The sequence below is a fragment of the Phaethon lepturus genome, unplaced genomic scaffold (genome assembly GCF_000687285.1).
Source record: "Phaethon lepturus isolate BGI_N335 unplaced genomic scaffold, ASM68728v1 scaffold13710, whole genome shotgun sequence".
NCBI lineage: Eukaryota > Metazoa > Chordata > Aves > Phaethontiformes > Phaethontidae > Phaethon > Phaethon lepturus.
The window spans coordinates 76016-98526 of record NW_010514121.1 but is presented as its reverse complement, the minus strand read 5'-3'; the positions used below and the strand labels follow the sequence as shown (position 1 = coordinate 98526).

General features: G+C 37.8%; 1 protein-coding gene across 1 annotated transcript in view; it reads left to right on the top strand.

The window, feature by feature from the left end:
* Positions 1–969: 969 nt before the first annotated feature.
* Positions 970–22511, top strand: part of VPS41 (vacuolar protein sorting 41 homolog (S. cerevisiae)) — a gene marked incomplete at its 3' end in the record, with an annotated part of 95024 nt that continues 73482 nt past the window's right edge. The window contains exons 1-3 of the mRNA XM_010292089.1: positions 970–994; positions 17619–17726; positions 20709–20786. Of these exons, the coding sequence (XP_010290391.1) occupies positions 17709–17726; positions 20709–20786 (96 nt within the window). The remainder of the gene's footprint in view (positions 995–17618; positions 17727–20708; positions 20787–22511) is intronic.

Here is a 22511-nt window from a genome sequence, read left to right as displayed (position 1 = left end):
ACAATGGTTGTCAGTGCATTAAATTGTCTTCCTTCTCCATTTCTTTTTAAACTGTTGGTAACTGTGTGTCTTTTTTTTTTTCTCCCCCATTCTCTGGTGAAATTCTGTGACTATTTATCTTACTGTCCAAGTACTGCTTCATAAGATTTGAAATGCTGCCTTCTCTCTTGCTCAGTCTTTGCTTATATCATATTTTGTTGTTAAAATGCTTACATTCACTGTCAGCGTATTAGTTGTAACCTTTTATTGCTACTGATAACGATAAATACGTTAAGTAAATCTTCATTTTGCTGACCTCTTTGAGGAGGCATTGCATCAGCAGATTTTCTCAGTGGACAGGTGAGAGATTAGCAGGAGTTGACTTACAATATTTTTTTTGTAGGACAGTAAGAATCATTGTCTTGCCAGAGAGAGACATTTTAAAGGTACACTTGCTTCAAAGGCAAGAGAAAAGCCACATGGCTTGCATTGATGTGGGATGGGAAGAAGAAAGTCATTAAATGCTGGATTGCTATGGAAAATGGTTTGAAATTATTTAATTTTAAAGTAAGTCTATTAATAGCCGAATAATTGAATACCAAAGCTAGTTTGTACATAACTGGGGAATGTGATTCTGCCTCATAAGTCAAGACATGGGCAGGTGCTTTGCAGAACTTGCTACCACTTTTGGAAGGAGGGAAGCTTTCACAGGGACAGATTCTCAGATGGTCCAGTCACTCTCTCTTTTAGGGTATCCGACAACAGTATCGCAGTCAGCTGGTGCCACTGAGTGTCAGTGTGGCTCTAGATTGCAAGTGCAGTGCAAACTGGGTAGGAATGGGAAGGATGGAAACTCTGAACTTTGAGTTGCTTCTACTTTGTTTTCTGTCTCTTAATAAAGGCTTAAAAAGGGAATTGCTGCTCAGATATAGATGTAATTAGCTAATTTTCCCTTTGTTCTTTGTGTCATTTTCAGGAAACCAGGTCTAATGAGGAATCAACAGATGAATCTGAGGTAAGTCTCCTTAAAATGCTTCACACTTGAATCTGCTAGTTCTTTGGCCGTATGGAGGGAAAAATACTACCTCATTGATTATTTTTAGAAGTTTTGCTGGAACTATGTAGAAAGAAATGGTAATCTGTGCTTAAATTATTGAAAGGGAGCTGTGATTTGCTATTAGAAGCTTCTTTATATTAAAAAAACCCACCAACCACAATCATCCCATTATAGTAAAATGAATTATGGTGAGAGACAAATTCAAGTGCATGTACTCTGTTTTGAGCAAATGAAAATTTAGTTGTCAGTATAACTATATATGCAGTAATACTACATTCAGGTAATTACTGTGTTATTTTAATAGCTTCACGGTCTAGATTTAATCATGTTCTGTGTAATCTCTGTTCTTGAGATGACAGTTTGTCAAAAACTCTCTCATGTTCTGGAGAGGTCTGCCTACCCTGCTTGTAGGTGCTAAAAAAAGTGGGCTGAGCGTGAGGAGAGGAAGGGAGCTGCAGAAGGTTCAAGAATTTGTCCCTGAACAGTAGTGTACTAACTCCAAACCTGCCATTATTGAAGGAACCATTAGAGAACTGGAAAGAGATACTTGCCTTTAGTGTGGTCTAGGATGGCTACAGGAAGGAAGAAATAAAGGTGGTTGTGAGCAGCTTCAGCTGTGGCCACCAGCAAGGACAGATGACACAGAGCAGGGTATTACCTTGATAGAGTGTTTTCACCCATTATGTATCTAAGTGAAAGCGGCTCCTAGACTTTCAAAACTTTAATGGACTTGCTGTCAGCAAAATTTTCTGTTCTTTACCTAGGGACAAATCTTCATATTTGGGATCTGGGTTTAAGCACTAAGCAGGCAGAAATCTTAGTTTCCAAGACAGTGGGTACTGCAGAGACTGCAGTGGTGGATTTTGAAAAAAATGCTTTTGCAGAGGATGGTGGCTTTGTTTCTTGTGGGATATTTTTTTTCCCTCTGCCTTTCATAAGTGGGTGTCTGCAGTGGCACCGTAGGGTATTCCTGGTGAGAAGCAGAGATTTCTTTGGCCCCTTAATGTTGCCATGTAGAGCAGCTGACTGGACCAGATATTTTTTGCCCCGTGTGAAATGGTTTCATTCTGGATGTTCCTTTGTGATGTGAAGTGCGCAAAGACAATGACTGGGCCAGGACTCAGTGTTTAGTAGAATAGTAATCCTCTCAAGGGTTAACATTGACAGTGTAGTGAACACAAATACTTACTTGCTGAGGTGTTTTTTTTCTTCAAAGCCTATTGTAAGTGAGAACTTGTTTTAGTGGCCTTTTTAACGGCCTTTCAACATTTCAGACCATAGTAAATAAGTATTACAGCAGAATTATTCATAAATGGGTTGCCATGTTGTTGAGGTTTTATTTGTTTTTACTTTAAGTAAAAATAGGCATAATGCAACTTTCACAAAATTGAAAGTCATAAAATTCAAACAAGACCTTTGTTAAAGTTGATGTCTATTTTTAATGTTAATTTCACGTATAGAGAAGTGAAAAGGAAATTTTCGGATTGAGAATGTAGATGTTGGATCTAATGAACAATGCAATCATCATTCTAATGCCGATGAAAACACTTTTCATGAGTTGTCTTTGAATAGTAAGTCTAGTCTGCATTGTCTTTACACTATGCAGGTAGCTGATAAAGTGGAACTTTGAAACCATTGTTTCAAAACCTTCAAAACCTTTGAAAGTACTTGAAGGAAGTAATGAAAAGTTTTCACAGTCTTAGTGTTTTCATCACTCGTTAGGCTATTTCTAATGATCATTCAAATAGAAACCAAAAATAGTCGTAGAATGAAAAGGTCTAAATGTTGTCAGTGCTTGCTTGTATTAATTGAAGCATGGTTAGAGACAGGATTGAACTGATGACTTCGCTCTTAGCTCTTGTGATCATAAAATTGGATTATTTCTTTTGGGTGGCTCATAGTTTGAATAGTCAGGGATGGATTTTGTGGTGGCAGTACTAGAATGTGACACGCTAATCCTTGCAGCCTGCGTCCAGTTTTACCCATTAAAAAATAAAATATTTATGGTGTGGAGTTTGTAGACATCTTGTCATCATAGTAATAAATGTTTTTGCATATACAACTGGTCTTGCATTTAATTTAATTTAAATTCTTCCTATTAAATTAAAAACTATTTACTATTGATTTCAGAGGGCACATGACACACATCCAAGTTATACTATACCAGTCTTTTATATTATGGAGGAAGGTAATTTGTAAATACCTGTTTTTGAGTAAATGATGTCCCTATCTGAACTGGATGTGTAAAGAACATACAACTTTATCTTTTCCTATATTTTTTACACTGCTGTGCCATTATCGAATTAAAGAAACAAACATGCAGTGATTCTCTTTTATGCAGCAACTCCTTCAGTATCAGTCAGTTAGTAGCTCCTTAGTAAATAAGATGCTAATTCTAAGTTGCCACCTGCTTGGTTTGTTTTGAATCACAGGCTCTTTAACCAGGTGCCAGGATGCTTATTCACACGGACTTGGTGGTAGAGCTTTATAATAGGCCTCAAATGTGGGAGTCTGCAAAAATTGACTGTCTTGAATGTACATCAGCTAAAAGCCCTTCATTTTAAATTTGGTTCCAACTCTTTCTTCCCAGGTAATTGAGTTCCTAAAGCTGCTTAAGTGTTTAATACTTTTCATCTGTTTAAACCAGAATGTGTAAAATTCAAAGGTGTTAATTAGCAGAGATGGTGCCTATGTTCAGATGTTAAGCAGACCTTTCAGTGTGAAGATAGTGGTAGCTACTTGTGTGAGGACTTGTAGAAATCTAATAGATCTTTCCTGGCCACTACAGTACAACTTACACTTTTATTTCATATCCGTAGATATGATATGAGGTATCATAAACTTTTTCTTTTCCTGTAGACAGACTGCTATATATTATACCATGGTATAATGTGGAAGCAGTAGATCTAACACAGTCTTTCAGTTCTCAAGAGAAAAACCTACTTGGTTTGCTAAGTAATTCTACTGCAGTCTTGAAGCACAATTATTTTCTTTTTGTATCTTCTGGTTTTGGTTGTTTGGTTTTGTTTTTTTTAATTGTGCTTGTGAAGTATATTTGCTTTGCTTTTCCCAACCCTGTCTCATCATCAAACATGCTACATTTGGGGCTGAGCCTGAGCAGGTTGGTTTGGCTGAAAAGTCCTAGTGCAATGTGGTTTCATTGGCTTATTTAACTTTATTTTACAGCACCTGGAGCTACATGTTTGGACTGTCACATTTGATGAGATCTTAAAAACAGACAACAAAATAATCTGACTTTTGGCTGTTTGTAAACTGTGGAGGACAAAGTCTGCATAAGTTTTGTACAGCTTGAATCTGAATTTCTGTTTTCATATTAATTTTCTTCCTTGCAATGTGTCTGTTCCTGTAAAATCATACTTTTCTCGGTTCAGCTGTTTTCTGTTAGGCAGACAGTTACATTTTGCCAGCTAATTAGAAAAAGATAACACTAGTAAGTAAACAGTTAAGCTTTCTTCAGTAGCAGTGCAATGTGGTGGTGAGAGGCACAGTGAGTACAGTAGCGCACACAACAGCGTGTATTGTGAAATGCACCCATGAATCACTTGTGTTCTGTGAAGAGAGGAGCTATTTTTGTATCTCTCAATTCAAAAGAAACCTTATTAAAGAGCCAACTTGAGTCTTCCTGAACCTCCATGCTGCTCTGCACTGTATTGCTAGAGTGTGTTTATTTACAGTGTGTTGTAGTTGCACAGTATGGCAGTCACCATTCATTACATGACACCATGAAATCTTGTGAGGTCAGGTGAATGTTATTTTTGTTTTCGCTGTATATGTAGTGCACAAAACATTCCCATTGAGACTTAATTTGTACTGATAAAATCATATATTGCACCGTGGAAAATTGCTGGTCTGCATAAATTAGTAACAGTTATTTCAGGTAACTTGCATGTAGCAGAAAAATGTTTGGAAGTAAGCCTCAGGGTACCAGGACCTACAGCTTCTGACTCAAGCTCAGACTTCATGTACAGGTTAATAATGCTGTGCCTCTTTCCTGCCTGTCCCCCACCAATCAGAAAATGAGTGCTATGTCCCATGAAATGATCCAGGGATTATATAAGGAGTTTCACTGATTTTTTTTTGTAGGTGCTGCACTACAGGGTAAATTTTTTGTTTTGTATTGTTGGACTCTTAAAGGAAACAACACAAAAAAAAAGCAGGTGGGTGCAGATGTTAATTTTCTGCAAAAAGTTACTAAAATTTTTTTTTTTAAAAGTTGCATTCATGTGTGCGTTGCTGTTGGGTTTTTTTTACTAGGTACTTGTTTGTGCAAGTCATCAGTGTTGCATATGTTTTGATTCTAGCACTTCCATTTTTGTATCTCCTGGTCTTAATGGGTTTTTTTTGGCCTGTTTTCTGATCTTTGATTACTAGTACCCTGTGAAAGAGATATGTTTGTTCATTTAGTTTATTCTTTTTGTTATTTAAACACTTTTAATAAATTCAATGAGAGTTTGTAGAGACTGAAGTATTGTAGAAATTCTTGGTTAATCCAATGCTCAAGCAATTTATGGCTGTTTAGAAATATCCCTCACTGATACACTTTTACCTCTGAAATTGACAGTGGTTTTGTTCCTTAAGGTTTTGAAAACCGGTCAGAGCAGGAACACAGTTAGGAAACATGTAAGCCTTAAAAAGAGGCAACTGAAAAGCCTTGATGTTTTTCTTTTCCTTTTCAGTGTACTCCAGACCTTAGTCTTGTAGGTTGGGTCTGGATTAGGTCAAAGCAATTAAATAATTTCAAGTAAATAAAGCATCTGGTAAAGAAGACTCCTTGTCATACTCTGTTTCCATCAAAATGTTTTCTTAACATGGAGTGTGGAGCATTAGGCTGGAAGAAGTGAGCTCTTCTGTGGCTAGTAGCTTTCGAAGGGGCAACACCATTGCAACAAAAAATAGATGGCTGAAAAGTAGATTTGGCTACTGTACCTCAGTCCAACTTGCCTTTTTTTGTCTCCTGTCTGACCTTTGGCAAAGTACTTCTTTTCATTATGCCTCTTTTACTTATTATTGAATAGCTCTACACTAGGTTGCCATTTTTCTCTTCCAGTTGTTTTAAAAATATAAAATGGGAGAAAAACATATTCTTTTTCACATACCAGAGCAATCTGAAGAGAGATTGCTTCCCCCTGCCTGGCTTTAAATGAAATTGGCCTTCTAAATGGGGAGAATGGAAGGAAAAGATATATAAATTCCAAATAGAAAGTTCTCCTCCTTATTAATGAGAAAATGTATCATGCAAATAATTTATCAATTTGAGTCAGTAGGGTGAGCATAGTAAATTATTTATTGAAGTTTAAATGGAATCTTTTCATACATTAATTTGAAAAACAAGTTTGCAGTGACTGGTAACTAACATTATAATATACATCGTTAGAGGATTGACTTGCAGGAAAAATGGATTATTGCTATATTCTTATAATATCTTCTGGGTTTGAGTGAAAATTAGATACTTCATTTAATGAGCTATTAATATTAACCAGAAGTGCCTGTTCTATCTCTGTGTTGTGGAATACATAAAAAGTAAAAATGCGTCTGTGCATGTTACATAAATTAAATGCAATTGCAAAGCTAGCAAGTTAACAGAGTATGCAGTCTCCAAAATACTAACTGCACTAATCTGGGTGGAATAACACTCTGAGCTGGAAAAAAGGAAAATAGCACGGGAGTTCAGCTATTTACCATTTAGCTCTTCCACTGTGGTGAGTAGGTGAACTTTAAAAACTACTGTTCCCAAAACTGCACTGTAGGGTTTTCATATGCAGTACATCACAAGGTGGCAAGCAGGCTGCTTGAGCAGTGTTAGCGAGGGAAACAAATGTTTACCCAAGTTCCTTACTCAGCAAAAGGAAAATACAAGTAGAAATGTGTAGTTTCATTGAGATCTGAAGTGTGTGTGGATTTTTCACTGTTGGAATTGAATTTGGACACCGAAGATAAAGCGGTCTATGCTGTGCTGCCTCTGTGTGGTGCACTTGATGTGAGTGGACTGATCCTGTGCTTTTGAACACTGAAGTGGATTTGAAAGTTTTCAGGTGTTCTTTGCCATGCACAAAACTACCAGCAAAATCAAACAAATTGATGGGAGTTGAAGTGAAACCAAATTGTACTATACAGACTTTTTACTACTTTTTTTTTTTAACATGCCATTTATGATGATGGCTCATGCACAGTGTGTTATCTGTGTGTTACTCCTGTTTTGTGACTTACCTGGTGCTGAGCTCCTTCAAACCTGTAGGAGTGAATCTTCAATTGGTGTTTTGCGCATATAGTGTGATGTTCTGTATACCACAACAGTTTTGCTAAGAAATAAAATGATCTCTGCTTTGCTGTTCATCTGTGTGTCATTTCATATTGTGAATGCAGCCCATTTTGACACATATCCACAGGTAGCTGTATCACCTTAATTTCTTGCTCCCGGTGTATATCTGCATTTTTCCAAAGAGGTCAAGGGATCTGCAGAAAATGCATGGAGAGAACAGAAAACTGCCAAGTGAAATTTTACCATCCTAATTCATATTTGCCAATTTTACAGCCAGATACTGGGAAAGTATTGCCTTCTGAGGAACCATAAAGGAACTGGGTGGGAGGTTATTCACTTCACTTCCTTTACTGAGCTAACTTTACTGTATTTTCACCATAGAATTGGAGGGAAATATTCTAGCAGCATTAAGTCACAATGTGTTGTCATGGTTTACAAATTTCAGTCTTCATGCCTTTTGTTGTCTTGTGTAGCAATAGTTGCATAATAGAAACTAGTTCTTGTGTAGGTTGGAAACTTGAATAGATTTTTAGTATTTATTCCAAATGATTGTAACATACATTCCAAACTATATTAATTCTCACAAAACCTGTGTTTACATAGTGTTCAAGATACAGCGGCCTGTGCTCTTTCGCACTGTCTTGCAAGCGTTCTACAAAACTTGAGTAAATAGTCAGGTTTTTTACAAAGATAATGGTATGTCTTCCATTATGCCTGCCTCAGTAATTTGCATCTTTGTTGAAGTTACTACCCAGGTTGTCACTTGAGATCAGTAGTTTTATAATATGGTTCTGTCTTTATAGAAAATTAGCAGCTTGTTATGTGTGTTTTTCTCTTTTTTTTTTTTTCCCAAATATTTAAGCGGGCTAATAAACAAGACCATGGATGTTTCTAGCTTTTATTCACTATTGCTTTACCTGCTTTTGAACCAGTGACTTCAAGCTGAAAGGCTCCTTGCTATTCTCATTCTTAAACCAACTGATTTATTTATTTTTTTGTGCTTTGTTAAAATTTTCTTGTGGGAACAAACTTTTAAATACAAAAGTAACGGAAGGAAGGAGGTTCACATTCTCCTGGTAAGTTTTTAGCCTCCAAGGGGTCTGGTAAAGTGCTCAATATTTAAATTCAGCAAGATAAATAAAGCAACAACTTCCAATGAAATTGTGTTCCAGTTTGTGCACTATCTAGCAACCAGGGCTTTTGAAGATTAAAAGGCTTAGTCTGAGTTATTCTTGGCATCCCTTTAGTGTTGGAGGTCTGATCACATTGAGAGAAACTGAGTCAGGATCCTTATCCTGAAAATAGCACAGGTAGTCCCTTTATCATTGAGACAGGAAGAGAAGTCCAGAAATCCTATCTTAAGGATGGAGGAACAATAATGATGAAGCTGCACTTGGCAATAGTTAGGTATTCTCCTACTATAATTCTCCTCCTTTGCTCTGTATTGCTTGATTCTGCAGCACAAATGGCTGTATCTGCCAAAACAGCGGAAGGACGAAGTGCTTGCTTCTGTCTTGCTTTTGGGTTTATTTTTCTTTTCTTGTAAAAGAAGGTGGGGTAAGATCTAGAAATCGGCAGCAGAGAAGGTGTGGTGTTTGCATCGTTTTGAACACAGGAATCTTTTTACAGAGTAAATATGGCCAGATCTACTTGAAGATCTTAAATATGTGACTTTGAGGTGTTAGATTTTTAACGACTGAATGGGCTTTTAAATTGCACTCAGGTGTTTCTTGATTACACAGAGTAACAATCCACTAATGTTTTTGCAACAATGAAAACATAAATTTTGGCAAATCTTTGTGTCATGAATTTCCAGCTGTTTTTATCAGAAATAATGATTCTTTAAATTATTTTTCAAAACCGGTGTTTAGATTCCAGTTGTCTTGAGAAGAAACCCAAGTTGGGCTAGGTTTTTTCTGACTCCTGTGTCAGAATGGTGGACAATAGGTTGTTCTGTGGGTGGTCTCCTTCAGAAATGCCAGGATCAGAGGCAAACACTGAAGAAGTCGGAAGTTACAATGGAGGAAAATTGACTTCTAAAACTTCCCAAAGGCAAACCTCCCTCCTCCCACCATTTCTGACCAGAACTAGTCATCATCTTCTAATGAGGTGGGCTTTCCAAATGGTGCTGAGGAAGAGTAGGACTCTGCTGGCATACGTGCTCAACACAGCATGCGTTAATAGCACGTCAGGTTACTCAAAGCTGCTGTGAGGAAACAAAGGCTGCTTTTGGGATAGAGGGGAGTGGACAAATGTTGAAAAATATTCTTGGATCCCTTCTTGTATCAAATAGATGTTATACCGATTCCAATGTAATATATGGGGTTCAAAGCTTTTACCTCTCCTCTTTAAAGTGCAAGTGACAATCTGATGCCAGCAGGCATACGGTGAGAGTAGGATTTATGAAGACTGAGTGTTTTGTGACTATTAAATGGGAATATAACAAGAAAGAGGAGGGGAGGTCGATTTACCCTATCACAGTTATAACCAAGGTGTTATAATACTTAAAATTTTTGTAGATAAAGATTAGGGGTTTTTCTTCCTTTTCATGTTCTCCCCCCCACCAAAAAAAAAAATTCAAAAAGTAATACAGGGACTTTAAAACATGATCTGGGATGGAAGTTGAAGGAATCTCCAAACTGTGGTGCAACCGTGTGATGTTATTTCCTTAAATTCATCAACAGACATTAGCAAGTTGTTACAATTTGCCTTTCAGTATTTTCTAAAACTGCTTTAAGAATATTGATTTTCCTGCATGTGTTATGTCATCTGTTGCTCCTGTGTGATGTTTTCACCTGTAGCATATTTTTAACTTTTTAATTCACTAGCCATATTCCCATGTATTGCAAATGGGCAGCGTGTTCACTTGCATATGTGAACCCTGACTCAGTAAAATAAAATTGCTTTTTCCTTCCATGTACTTGAAGAACGTCTATGCTGTTGAGGCATGGAAGGAGGATGTGCACATGCAGGGCAGTAATTGTCTGCATTTCCAAACCATCTTGCTCAACGGTCTTCCCCGTTGTCAGCCCCGCTGCCTGTCGGTGAGGTGGTGTGGGTGTGCTTGCGGGATGGGAGCCACACTCTTCCTTAGATCCAAAGTTAGTGTATTCGCTGAGTTGTTTGTGCTGGGTTTTGAAACAACTGTTTCATGCCAGGCTGTAAGTTGTCATTAAAAACTCTGTACAGGAAAGCTGCTCTGCTATTGCGGGCTGCCTGGCTGAAAGTGAGCTTGCTGGTGAGGATGCAGTGGCTGTGCCGTTCAGGGGTCCTGGCGGGCACACTGAAAAGTGCCAAAATTGGGATGGGAGTCCGGGCTGGGAGGGTTTGCTGAAGTGTTTGAGGGGAGTTAGGGTATCAGCAAAGGTCTATCAGAGGGTTGCCAGGAGACAAAGCAGAGCAGATTTGGAAGGGGGAGGTTAGGGACAGGCTGGGTTACGTTTCCCCTTGCTTATGAGGGTTCAGGACTCTGCAGTCTTAAAAGTGGAGATTAAGTGTTATGCTGGGAGCTAGCACCCTTAACTTGTTGGCTTTGGATAGTTGGATTATAGGTGGGATTGACTGGTGTTTTGAAGAGAAGCCACCTCCTTCAACCTCTCTCTGTAAAGCCAGAAGTCCAGGGAAATGCAGCAGTATTTTAGGTTAGCTGTAGTAAGCGTGTTAGAATTAAGAGAGAAAAAGCTTCAGATAATGACATTTTCCCACCGAAGTGTACAACACAGAAGCACGTGTGTGGGTGGCTAGTAGCCAGTCGGCTGCTCTGTGCTCCCCACCTGCCCACTGTCATCCTCTGCTCGCAGCGAAGTGGGACAGCGGCTGCGTGGTCCATTGGTTGTTCCTTAGCAAAAGCTGCACGTGTAGGCTGAGCCAGTCATGGGACCCTTCTGCCATGTGCGTTGCTGTTGTTGTTGTTTGTCTCCCATGGCTTGGCACCCTTTCACCCCTGGATTATCGCTGTTGAAACGGCGATGATTTCTAGCAGAGTGCATGAGAGGGAGTTGCTCATGCTGGACCTTTAGGAGAGAAGTTGGAGGTAGAAATGAAGTGGATCGACGTTTCCTTCCCTTTCTTCATCTGCTGGTGTACACTGTTTCCCACATAATGTTGTGGCAGGGAGAGTCACTTCTTTGCTTTTCCGTTGGCATCCCAAAACCCAGAGTAGCCCAGTCAGCAGACCCAGCCCTGCAGAGCGGCAGTGGAGAGTGGCTGTGCCTGCATCATGCCTTGCCCTCCAGACTAGGCTGAAGAAACTGCTCATTGTCCTAGCTGAGCAAGGGTGCCTAACCTGAAGCATTATTTCTAGGGTGGAGAAACTATACTTTGTCAGGCCTAATCACTGTTTGTCAGGCCTAATTACTGCCTTTAGGTACAAAAAATATGGGAAGTCTCAGTGTTTTAGCATACAGCTATTAGAAAAAGTACATTTGTGTTAAATACAGTAAAACAGGAATTGAGAAATGATGCACACAGATACTCCTGGGGTGGTACTGGGAATATGGAGACTTGTATCTGGTCATCTGGATTACTGGATTATCTGGGCCACATTTAGCCTAAAGATGGTCTGAGTAGAGAGAACTGGAGATGACTGATTAATCGAACAGTGAACCTGCTTGTCTGAGAGACTTGGTGTTAGGTGAGTGTTTTCTCTGAAGAATTTGGGGAGTGGGGGTTAGCAAACCTAAATTCAGGTTCATTTGTAAGTCAGTGCTTCATTTATCTCTTGACTCTGAATGACGGGAGATAGTCAGATCCTAACAAAGGTCTGGGATTTTAACTAGAGAGAATAAAGACTGAAAAATAATCATATAATTTCTTTACAGGCTCAAGGAGGCATTATGACCTGTGTTGTAAAATTCCTGGGTGTGGTAATGAGGTGAAGATTAAATCAAAAGTTTCAACTGTGTCTCTGTATTGGTGGGTGGTGCTTGCTTCCTCATGGAAATCTTGTGATGGTCATCATAACGTTTGTGTTTGTTGGGCTCCCTTGTCCAAACTGGGATTTGCTCAGCCTCCCTGGTTACACTGGTGAGAGGAAAGGTTTGATGGCTTGGGGGTCAGGCAGTGGTGTAAATCCCCGCTGATGATGCATCTTTCATATCAGTGTGGTTAGAATTCATCCATTCCGCTTCTCAGCGGGCTACCAAATGCTTGGATAAGTATTCGATGCTCCCATGTCAATTAGGGAATTTGTAAATAAAAGATCCTTCCCACCCTACTGCCCTGCAGACGCTCAAAAATAAACTTGAAGCAACCAATTTGACCCCCTGATTAAAATATAATTTCCATAAAAAATTAACAGCTGGAGATTGTTATGCTTTAGATCAAGTCAAGACATTTGTGGAACAGCCTTGATTTGACCAAAAAGGTAAGAGATGACCTTGGTAACTGAGTTCTGCTGGGTATTTTGCTGGACTTTGTGCTTCTGTATGTATAGAAGAGAAGTAAGTAATTCTCCAAGGAGACTGCATTCTGGGGCTTGAAGTCTTTTCTTGTTTTTCATTTGTTTTTGAATTTCTGTAGTAAGTGAAACTGCCCTCAGCAAAGCACTAAAGATGTGTTTATTAATTTTTGTGTAACTGAGGATGTTCTGCAAACCTTTATTTTAACCTGAAAATAAATAGAGTTGATTTCTTTGGTTCGACTTGAGATTTTCACACAGTTTGTAAACTGGTAATTCTGGAATTCTGAATAGTTTATTTTTTTTCTTCTGCATGATAATGATGATTGTTTAAATAAACAAAAATGCTGGTTTCTTAATAGGTTCGTGGGTTTCCAAAGATCTGGCCTGTATTAAGTGTCAAGAAAAGTAACTCTCACAAATTGCTAAGTAGCCTCTTCTCACTTTTTAGCAGTAATGTTGGGTTTGCTGTTTGGAAACAGAGTGGGGTTTTCTTTTTGTGTTTTGTTTTTTTTTTTTTTTAATGAGATCTTACAATGTGTTCTAAACTATCTATTCAGATACACAGAGGAAGAGCACTTTTAGTGGCCTTTAAGCTAGGAGGAAATGATCTAATTTCACATTTTTCTTATAATCTCTGAAAATGACATGAACTTGAAAGCAAGCATGAAAAAAATTAAAATGAGCTGTGGTTTTTTTGTTTGTTTTGTCTTTTTTTTCAAGACATGGCCTTTTAGGAAGGCCTGTGACACCAGAGCCTTGCTATAGTAGAGTGTGAGTGTAGCTCCTTTGAAATTGCTTGGATGATGGACCTCAAGTATTTTCTGTTTAAATGCTTTGCAGGGTCAAAACTTGCAGGTGTAAACAAGGCTGGAATGGCCACCTATAGTGATTGGAATTCTAGCTGGAACTGGATGGAAAATGAGCAAAGAGGAAGGGCACTTGCCTTATAATGTATGCACCGTTTATTTCCATAAAGGCTTTGAAAAACTTAGGGGGCAAATCGTGCAGGAAGGATGACACTTTGCTGTCAAGGCCCGTAACATAATTAGAGTATCCGCAATCAGTAGAGCATGTAGTTCATGTGACAGACTGTCCTGTGGGCAGATCCTCTGCTGCAGGAGCAAATGTGGGCTAACGGAATAATTCTGGGAACTGCCCACAGGTTCCTTTTGGAAATTTTCTTCATGAGGACTGATTTCAGATTTTTTTTTTTTTTTTTTCTACTCACGATTTTGCCGCAGTGGTTCCTGTAGGCAAAGCTAGAAAGGATGGGGCAGAATATCTGAAGAACATTGTGGACCTGCATTCAGAAAGGCGGATGAGCATCCCTCGCAGTGGCACTGGCCTTTTGGGAGCTTATTGCACATTTGAAGCTCGCCTTGGCTTTTTAAATCTGCTCCAGAAGGGTTGCTAGTGAGTTTCACACCTACTAGGTGTTAGGTGTGGGAAAGGGAGTTTGTTTTCAATTCAGGAGTTCACCAGTGACAAATGGAAAAGTTCTTAGTAGGAAGGGATTTGTATCGGTCTCACTGGTGAAGTATTTAATTCACTTGGAAATGTGCTTTCAGTGGGAAATGTTTATGGATACTTGTTCTTTACAGGTTCTTTACAGTTGTATTTTTAGCAATTTGACTGCTAGCTTTAGCAGTAAAAGGCAAGTAGAAAATTAAATATCAGTTTCGAATTAACATTCCTGTGATTGAAAATCAGCCATTATTTATTTTGCAACACCATGAAGGTAGCTTTCTCCTGTCAGCTCTGTGGGTCTCCTTCCCTTTTGGAATTTAAGGTTGCCATGTGTGGAGCACTTTACACATTTTGTGCAGTATACATTTCTTTTTTTCTTAATACATTTGTGAAGAATTTAAAAATTGAGTGTTGTTGGGCTTGTTTTGTTTTGGTTTTTTTAGGCAGAAAACACGGAAGAAGTGTTAAGTGGTGGTACAAGAAGCAGTGCTATAAAATTTATTTAAAAATGTTTAGAATCCTTTAGGATGGTTTAAAGGACTTCTCTTTAATTAAAAGTGCTATACACTTAGGAAAAATCCATGTTAGTTGAGAAATTGATTCCCCCTGTAAAAAAAAAAAAAGCTAGCTGTGAGTTTTCTTGTCTGGGGTAAATGTCACTCTGTTTATATCTTAGCTTTACTGCAAGTCAGGACTTGTACTATTCCTCTAGGTTGTCATAGAAACACAGCTAACTGTCATCTCAACTCAGGCTGCTGATGGTTTTATTTGTAGGTTTTCAAGATTATTAAAATTTAACAAAAATTATTGATTTGCTTTTTATTAACACTGGCTTGTGTTTACTTTAGAAGTTCAGATGGCATAAAAGCTTTTCCTGATAGAAAAATACCTTTAAAGTTATTAAGCTCTAGTACTGTGAATAAGAGATCATCATATACATTTAATATGTGAGGTAGAGTCTTAAGCAGTAGAGAAATCTTGCATTTTTGCGAATCACCTTTTCCATTTTGTTTACAGCAAGGTTCCCCGACCCCATTTCAATTCACCTTTTAACTTCATTTTTACTTAACGTAAAAGATATCTGTCAAGAAAGCATGAAAAGGGTACATCATCATGCCTAATATTGGAATTTTATTTTCATTTTATTTACTTTTGTAAGTACAACATTTTGTTTTAATTTTATTTACTTTTTTGAAGCTTGGCAGAATGCTTCAGTGCACTGACTTTTGAAAGTATATATTTTTTGTATGTGTGCAGGAAAAATTACTTAGTTTTCACTCATAAATAAGACAGGAAAAACTTATTTACAGTAACTTTATCTAATGGTCCATGGATGAATGCTTTTATGCAAACTACTCGAGACTAGAATTAACTTTTCATGTTGGTTGCACATTTGATGTCAAGACTCCAGCAACATGGATCTTACAAAATCTAGATGACTGGATTTCAATTCTTACTTTTATGAATTTATTCAATGATTGCCCATGCATTTCAAGTGTTGTCTTTGTAAGCAATGTATAAAATGTAGTAATGTATTAATTGCTGTAAAATGGACGCATATGTCCTTGCACCCTTCTTCCATCACATGTATGCTTTTTTCTTTGACTTTATCTCCTCCCTCTACCCTGTAGTCATTTATTAAGGATCTGTAGGTGCAAGGAATTTGGCTGATATATATATACAGGCCTGTAATCTGACATAGTCCTGTCTAGTAACAACTTTGTTCATTGTTAGATTTACTGAATAAAATTGTTTCTTGGTGGACATTCTGACACCTCTCTTCAGACTGCTACGTCATGGACTGCTGACATCCCTATATTAATCTCATTTATATTCTGTCGTAAAACTCTCAAATACCATTTTGAAAGGGCCTCTCTTTGCAGTGTATTTATGTAAGCATGGGGCTAAATATTGAGTGTTTCCATAGATCTGTATGGCTTTTATGTGTTTTGTATGAGGGTGTGTATGTATTACCATGTGTGATGGTAGCAAGCATGGTAAATGGCCATAATATTTAACTTGGTAAAGACTGGCTTAGTATTTCAAAGGCAATTTAAAATATGTTTTATTAACAAATTAGCATGTCTCTCTTCCAGGTATATTTTTCACATCATTAGCTACCAGAAAACGTTGCACAAATACAGTCCTTCTGCCATAGGCTGACACTGTGCATTTTTATGTTCTGTTCTAGGGATTGGAAAGCAGTGGCTGGTGGGAAGTAAAGGGCTCCTTTACTAGAACACCGCACTGGTACATGCTGGTTGCTTAGGAATGAAAGACATGTTTTATGCGGGAAACACTCAACGTTGATATGTTAGTTAGAACTAATAGTGAGTGTGGGAGACTATTATTGTGGGTGTACTGTTTTCCAGTGAGGACCGACGGATATATATGAGTTTGTTTATGTCTGTGCATGTATAGTATTAACTGAGGCTTACTGAAGCTTATGGAAGCTCTCTCTGGCGTTGTACTTCAGTTGACCATCTGTTACAGAGAGGTGCCTGCGACCAGAGAGCTATTTTGCACCTTGGATTTTCTTTCCTAAGAGATAAACTTGTTGGGCGTTCTTTGATCAATGAATTTGTCGCTTGTGTGTTTTAGCTCTGTCTCCTTTCTCTTCACTGTGTGCCACTTGATGCATCATCTTTCTTTGCATTTAAGTAGCGATTGGGTGATAATACCTAACATGCTTGAAAAGAAAAACAAAGGAAAGCTTCGCTGTTTACCAGAAAAAGTTCCTAATATGCAGATGATATAGGTGATCCATAGGAATATGCTGTATCCGGATCCTTTTCCCAGACAATTTTGCAACAACATATTTATATTTTTTTTAAACATAAACACATAGGTGCATTTTATTACAATTAACTTATTCCTAGTGGATTCTTTTTATTTTTGTTTACAGCATTTTGCCTCTATCCTTCCTACAGAAGTGCAGCATCTTATAAAGGTCTTGAAGTTTCTTGTAACCTGCATGCTTCAGCTTAGAGTTAACTGTGGCTACAGTGGCACACTTTATTTTATCATCATCTGTTTTTCCATATCCATCCCTTTTATATTTTTCTTCTGAATTGGGAATGACTGTGTAACAAAGTACACATGTACATGTTTTCCTGCTTTATAGATATCAACTAAGTGCCTCTTACAGCTGAATTGATATGCTGCTAATACAGTCTTTGTTTGCACCCAGAACTCTGGAGTAAAAAGAGAAATTAATAACAAAAAAGCACAACTCAAGCCCCCTGCAGTGATAAAAATGTGGAAGTTTGGCTTCTGATTCCAATGGCTGTTAAGAGATAGCAGTGATCCATCTTTGCCTGTTGCTGTGTGATTGTTTTGGGGGATCTTTTAATTTGTTTTTATTTAAAATAAACTTCTAAACATTTTTTTGTTTTTTCTCTTGCTCCTTTTTCCTTACACTTGTAAAAATTTAGGAAGATGAGAGTGAAGAAGAACCTAAGCTGAAGTATGAAAGGCTTTCTAATGGAGTGACTGAAATTCTTCAGAAGGATGCAGCCAGCTGCATGACAGTGCATGAAAAGGTATTATGTGACTTTGTGGCAGAGAGGGAACTTCTGCTTCATTTTATATATTTATCTGTGCTTATAATGCATCAGTATATTTCTGTGTAAATGTGCTGCCAAATCTAGAAGTGCAGTGTAAGCCAACACTAATGTAAACGAAGTTCATGGTAAACCTGTGTTGGACAGTCCATACTTTCTCAGTGAGAAAATGAGGTGAGAATTCAAGGTGCAGTGATTTGTTAAATGGGACATTTATATAAGCTACTTGGAAAATGCTCACTCGATTTTATTTATGGACAGTATTATGAACTAGAATTGGGATACAGTCTCAACTTTCTTTTATTCAGAAAGGAAATTGGCATATACTGTGGTTATTTGTACAGCCTGAATCACCGAAGACAGACTTGATCATGCTAGGGGCCAGCGTAGAATATATTCAGATGTGGAATATATTCAGCTGTTTTTCTGTTAGTACAGTGTAGAAGCAAGTATTTACAATATTTCTTTTTTGTTTGCTTGCTTTTTTTGAGGAGGTATCATACTAACGCTTCCCTGTTCCCCTTCCCTGATCCAATATGTTAAAAACAAGGAGAGGGAGTGCATGTGCTCTAATACTGGTAAGGTTTGAGACATACAAGAGAATGAAAGTAAGAAAGTGATGGACAACGCAAAGTAAAGAAAGTTTACAAAGAATCATTCCTTTGTTCTTACAAGGAAGAAACTTCATATGTTTCTTAATTGATTTAAACAATTGCTCTTTTATTTTCTGAGTTTTCTCCTTTATAAATGCTGCAGAACATTTTAAAATACTGAGGAATGCTGAAGAGCATCTGAAAGTACGAATTAATGATTTGTCAAGTAACTATTAGTATGTAAAACACAATAGCTGTTTTCTGAATGTATGATTTTTCACAGACAGTAATAGCTTCTGAACAGTTATTGTTGAGGGATCTATGTCTATTATTTGGCTATATTTTTAGATTGACTTGTGTTGTGTTTCTTTTACTCAAAGGACTGTTGCCATGGCTTAAGAGGCTCTTAAGATGAGGCTTGTATTTTAACTGTGTGAATGAAAACAATAAGTCTTCTTAAAATGTTTTTGACAACTTAGAATTACACAGATATTTGGAAAATTGGCAAGCATTTCCTCCTGGTCTGTGGCCTGTTTTTTTTTTTCTTTTTTTTTTTTTTTTCCTGAGCCTCAGGTAAATTTTGAAAGCTGAAAGGATAAACGAGATTTTTCTATAAGGATGTGCACAAATAGAGCTTTTAACTATAGTGTCACAAAAAGTGACAATACAGGAAAGCTGTTTAAGTATCCCAGCACCTACAGTTTTCCAGCAAACTAGATACACTATTTATGAGAAGGATCAATATTGTTAGAAGCCAGGTACTGGAGTCTTTTAGGAATAGGTCTCTTAGAACAGAGAGCTTAAAAATGAAGCTGGGTTATAGGTTTTGCAAGGGTGTTTTCTGTTTTGTTCTGTTTTTTGTGGTGGGTTTTTGTTCCCCCCCTGCCGCAAGAGCAGGAAAAGCCCTTCTAAAGAGTCATCATTAGCAAAATTATACAGTACTATGTAAAATATGCCTCTGATTAACTTTGCTGGGAGTCCTGAAAATCTGGCTTCTTGTATCAGCCTAATTTCCCACCAGAATTATTTTTTTCTTTCCTGCTAAAGCATCATATTTTCACCAGGCTTGCTGTCTGCACTGGATGACTAATCGTCATGGCACCTGGTGCATTCAAGCAGGCCTGTGCAGTGGAATAGTCATACCTAGTTATGTCTGCACACCTGATGTTTTATTAACCAGTATTGATTTTTTTACCCGGGGGACTTTTTTCTTCCTGAAAAAAGGCAACCTTGCAGGAGTGAAAGGCATTGCAGGGGATGAATTTCTAATGAACTCCTTCTTTCCCTTTTTTGACTCCTTTTAATGTAGCTTCATATTTTAAGTGCCTGAACTGAAATTTCATTTTAAGCAATTCCATTTTGATAAATCCTTTTAAACCTTGACTTTCTGTAAGGTTATTTTTTAAAGATTGTGCTGCCTGACTGACACGCTTAGCAGTGCCTGTAAATTTGAGCATTTCATTATAGGTTGCAATGAAGCATGCTCACATGCAGTGAAATACAGAGAATTGAGAAGCCTAGGCTATTTGAGTAATGCTGAAAGCAGGGGGAATAAAAGAAACCTCTGTCATAAATCAAGTAGTACCGAAGTTCTTCCTTTTCTGTTTAGGTGTAGTTCACATGGTTCAATTAACAGCAGATCTCTCAGAATCAATTCCCTTCTTGTTTGTATCAAAATAAGTTTGTGATAGCATGTATTTGTGTGGAGATTTCTTTATTTTGCTACTATTTTTTAGAATGAAACTCCTGAGATTTCCAAGGAACAGTGTATTTGTCTTGAGAGTGTTCAATGTAGGAGTGTTACTACGTGAAGGGAAGCAAAGCCAATGGTTATCTGTGTGCTTAAATGCACTGTCAGAGACCTTCCATAATTCAGCAGTATTCTACCAGTGGCTTACCAGTGGCCTTCTGCTGTGTTTGAACATTTTGTTTTTATGTTAAAGACAAAGAATTAAAAAATAAAGCCCAAACAAAAACATTATGATTGGAACAAAGCTGCAGAAAGGATCCAGAAATTATTTCAGGTCTGTGTTAGTCCTTGCTTTCACGCTGCATTTTTAATTTGCTGCCACAGTCCATCAGGCAGTGTGTACGGACTGCAGACACACCATTAGTTGTCAGTGAATGAGGGTCCTCATGACTCATTCTGACAGCTAACTTGCACTATCACAGTAATATGGGCTTGAAGCCCTGTTTTATTCTTTAGGTACGGTTAAAATAAGCTTTGTCTATAGAATGCTTTGGGTTTTTTTTTAACCTGGGTGCTGCTAATAATTAATCTGCTAAACATCCAAGAGTTCATTTAGCATTGCTGTAGTTATAGTTGTGGTGTCTTTGTGTTTACGTAATCAGTCTCTTTCTTTTACAGTTTTTGGCACTGGGAACTCATTATGGCAAAGTTTATTTACTTGATGTCCAGGGGAACATCACACAGAAGTTTGATGTTGTAAGTATGGCATTATTCAGAACACATCGACTGGGATGTAAAAATGGTGCGATGTACTAAGTAATAAAGAAATTAATACTCTTGCTACACCTGTAATTTTACTAATGCATTTCATGAACTCCCTCCCCATAAGAAGCAGTGTATGGTCGTTCCAAAAAGAAGTTGCACTGGATGGTTTTGTGATGAGCACATCTCAGTTTATATGTAATAAACTTTCTTTGTGAAGACAGAAGAGGAAATATGTATTTCTAATTGTGAATGGCTATTATTAATTATGTACCCCAGAGACTCGTGACTACCATAAGGCATGATCCTACTCATTAGGTGACTATTGTCAGTTGTTAGTGTGTGCACAATCATCTTATTTAGTTGCCACAAGTAATTGAAAATTGATTGATTGCCTTACTGGTTCATTTTATCTACTGCAAATATATAACGCTAATATTTTATGTGAATGTTTTGAAGCTTGGACTCTTAAGGGATTGTATTGATTGAAGAAGCAGCAGCAGACATTTTCCTTATTGTGGTTCCTGATATTAGAGGAGGAATGAAATGCTCAGTTTAAAGGTCTGTTCTAGAGTATTAAATGTTCTTTTTAATTGTGGATGTTTGTTGATTATTTTTCGTTTTGTTTTTTAGTATCTCATTTTTAAATTCCCTGTCTTTCATGGGAGGTGGGAAGAAGAGAATTAGCTGGTTTTTTTTTCTCCTGTCATTGTCACAAAATCTAGTAGCCAAGCATTGTTTTCATAGCAGTGTCAGCACTTGTCAGAGTATCCATCACAAGATGTTGGAATGTTTGCAAAGAGAACGTATGTTCTAAAGCTGACACAGCTACCTGCATGGGAGGGGTGAAAGGTTTTGTTGATATTTTTGAAAAATCTAATTATGCAATTGTGTAAGAGGGGGCGGGAGGAAGTCACAGGCAAAACCTAGACTCCTAGGCACAACCTTTGGAGGAAATTTTATATAGTATTGGTCAGATTGACAGTGACCCTACTGGATATTAATGAAAGACAAGCTAATTATGTTCTTCTGTTTCTTTTAACTTTGTATGTTCATCAGCCCCACAGGGGAGATGCTGACTGCATTTCAAAAGAGGAGAAGCTTTTGGTGTCTCCCTCACAGTTCTGATTAGTTTACATGTATGCTACTTTCTAAAGATACAGTCTTTTTCTCTCTGAAGTAATCCATTTGGGGCAGGCTAGATGAAAGTCTATTTATCTGAATTGTTCTCTTCCATCTTTGCAGTAAAAAGCTGACTCAAAGACTCACTCAAATGACATTGTGATTTTCTATTGAGTCAGGAATTAAATGTCTCAGGCTTGTGTTGGTTGTACTCCGTGTCAGGTACTTGGAAGACATAATTTGTAGAACTGCCTTTTTTTTTTTTTCCCCTAAGTGTGTCACCAATGCCCTGTTGTCCCATGGTAGTTCCAAAAGGTGAAATCTTCCTCTTTCTGTAAAGACTTGGTGCACTGCCTAGGTGTAGAGCAAGGAACAAGGGAACCTGTTGTCTAATAAAGACTATAAAACAAAATCCCTGTGTCCTTTTTATACCCATCCACCCAAATCTGCTATTCTTTTCTTTGCTTCTGTTTATTAAAAAGTCCTACCAGTGCCTGCTGGGAGGATGGTTTCTTATGATGAAGTTAGGGTTGGGCTATATAAACTACCTTCTGCTCTACAGTGCTTACTTGGTTATTTCTTTTCCAAACTTGACCT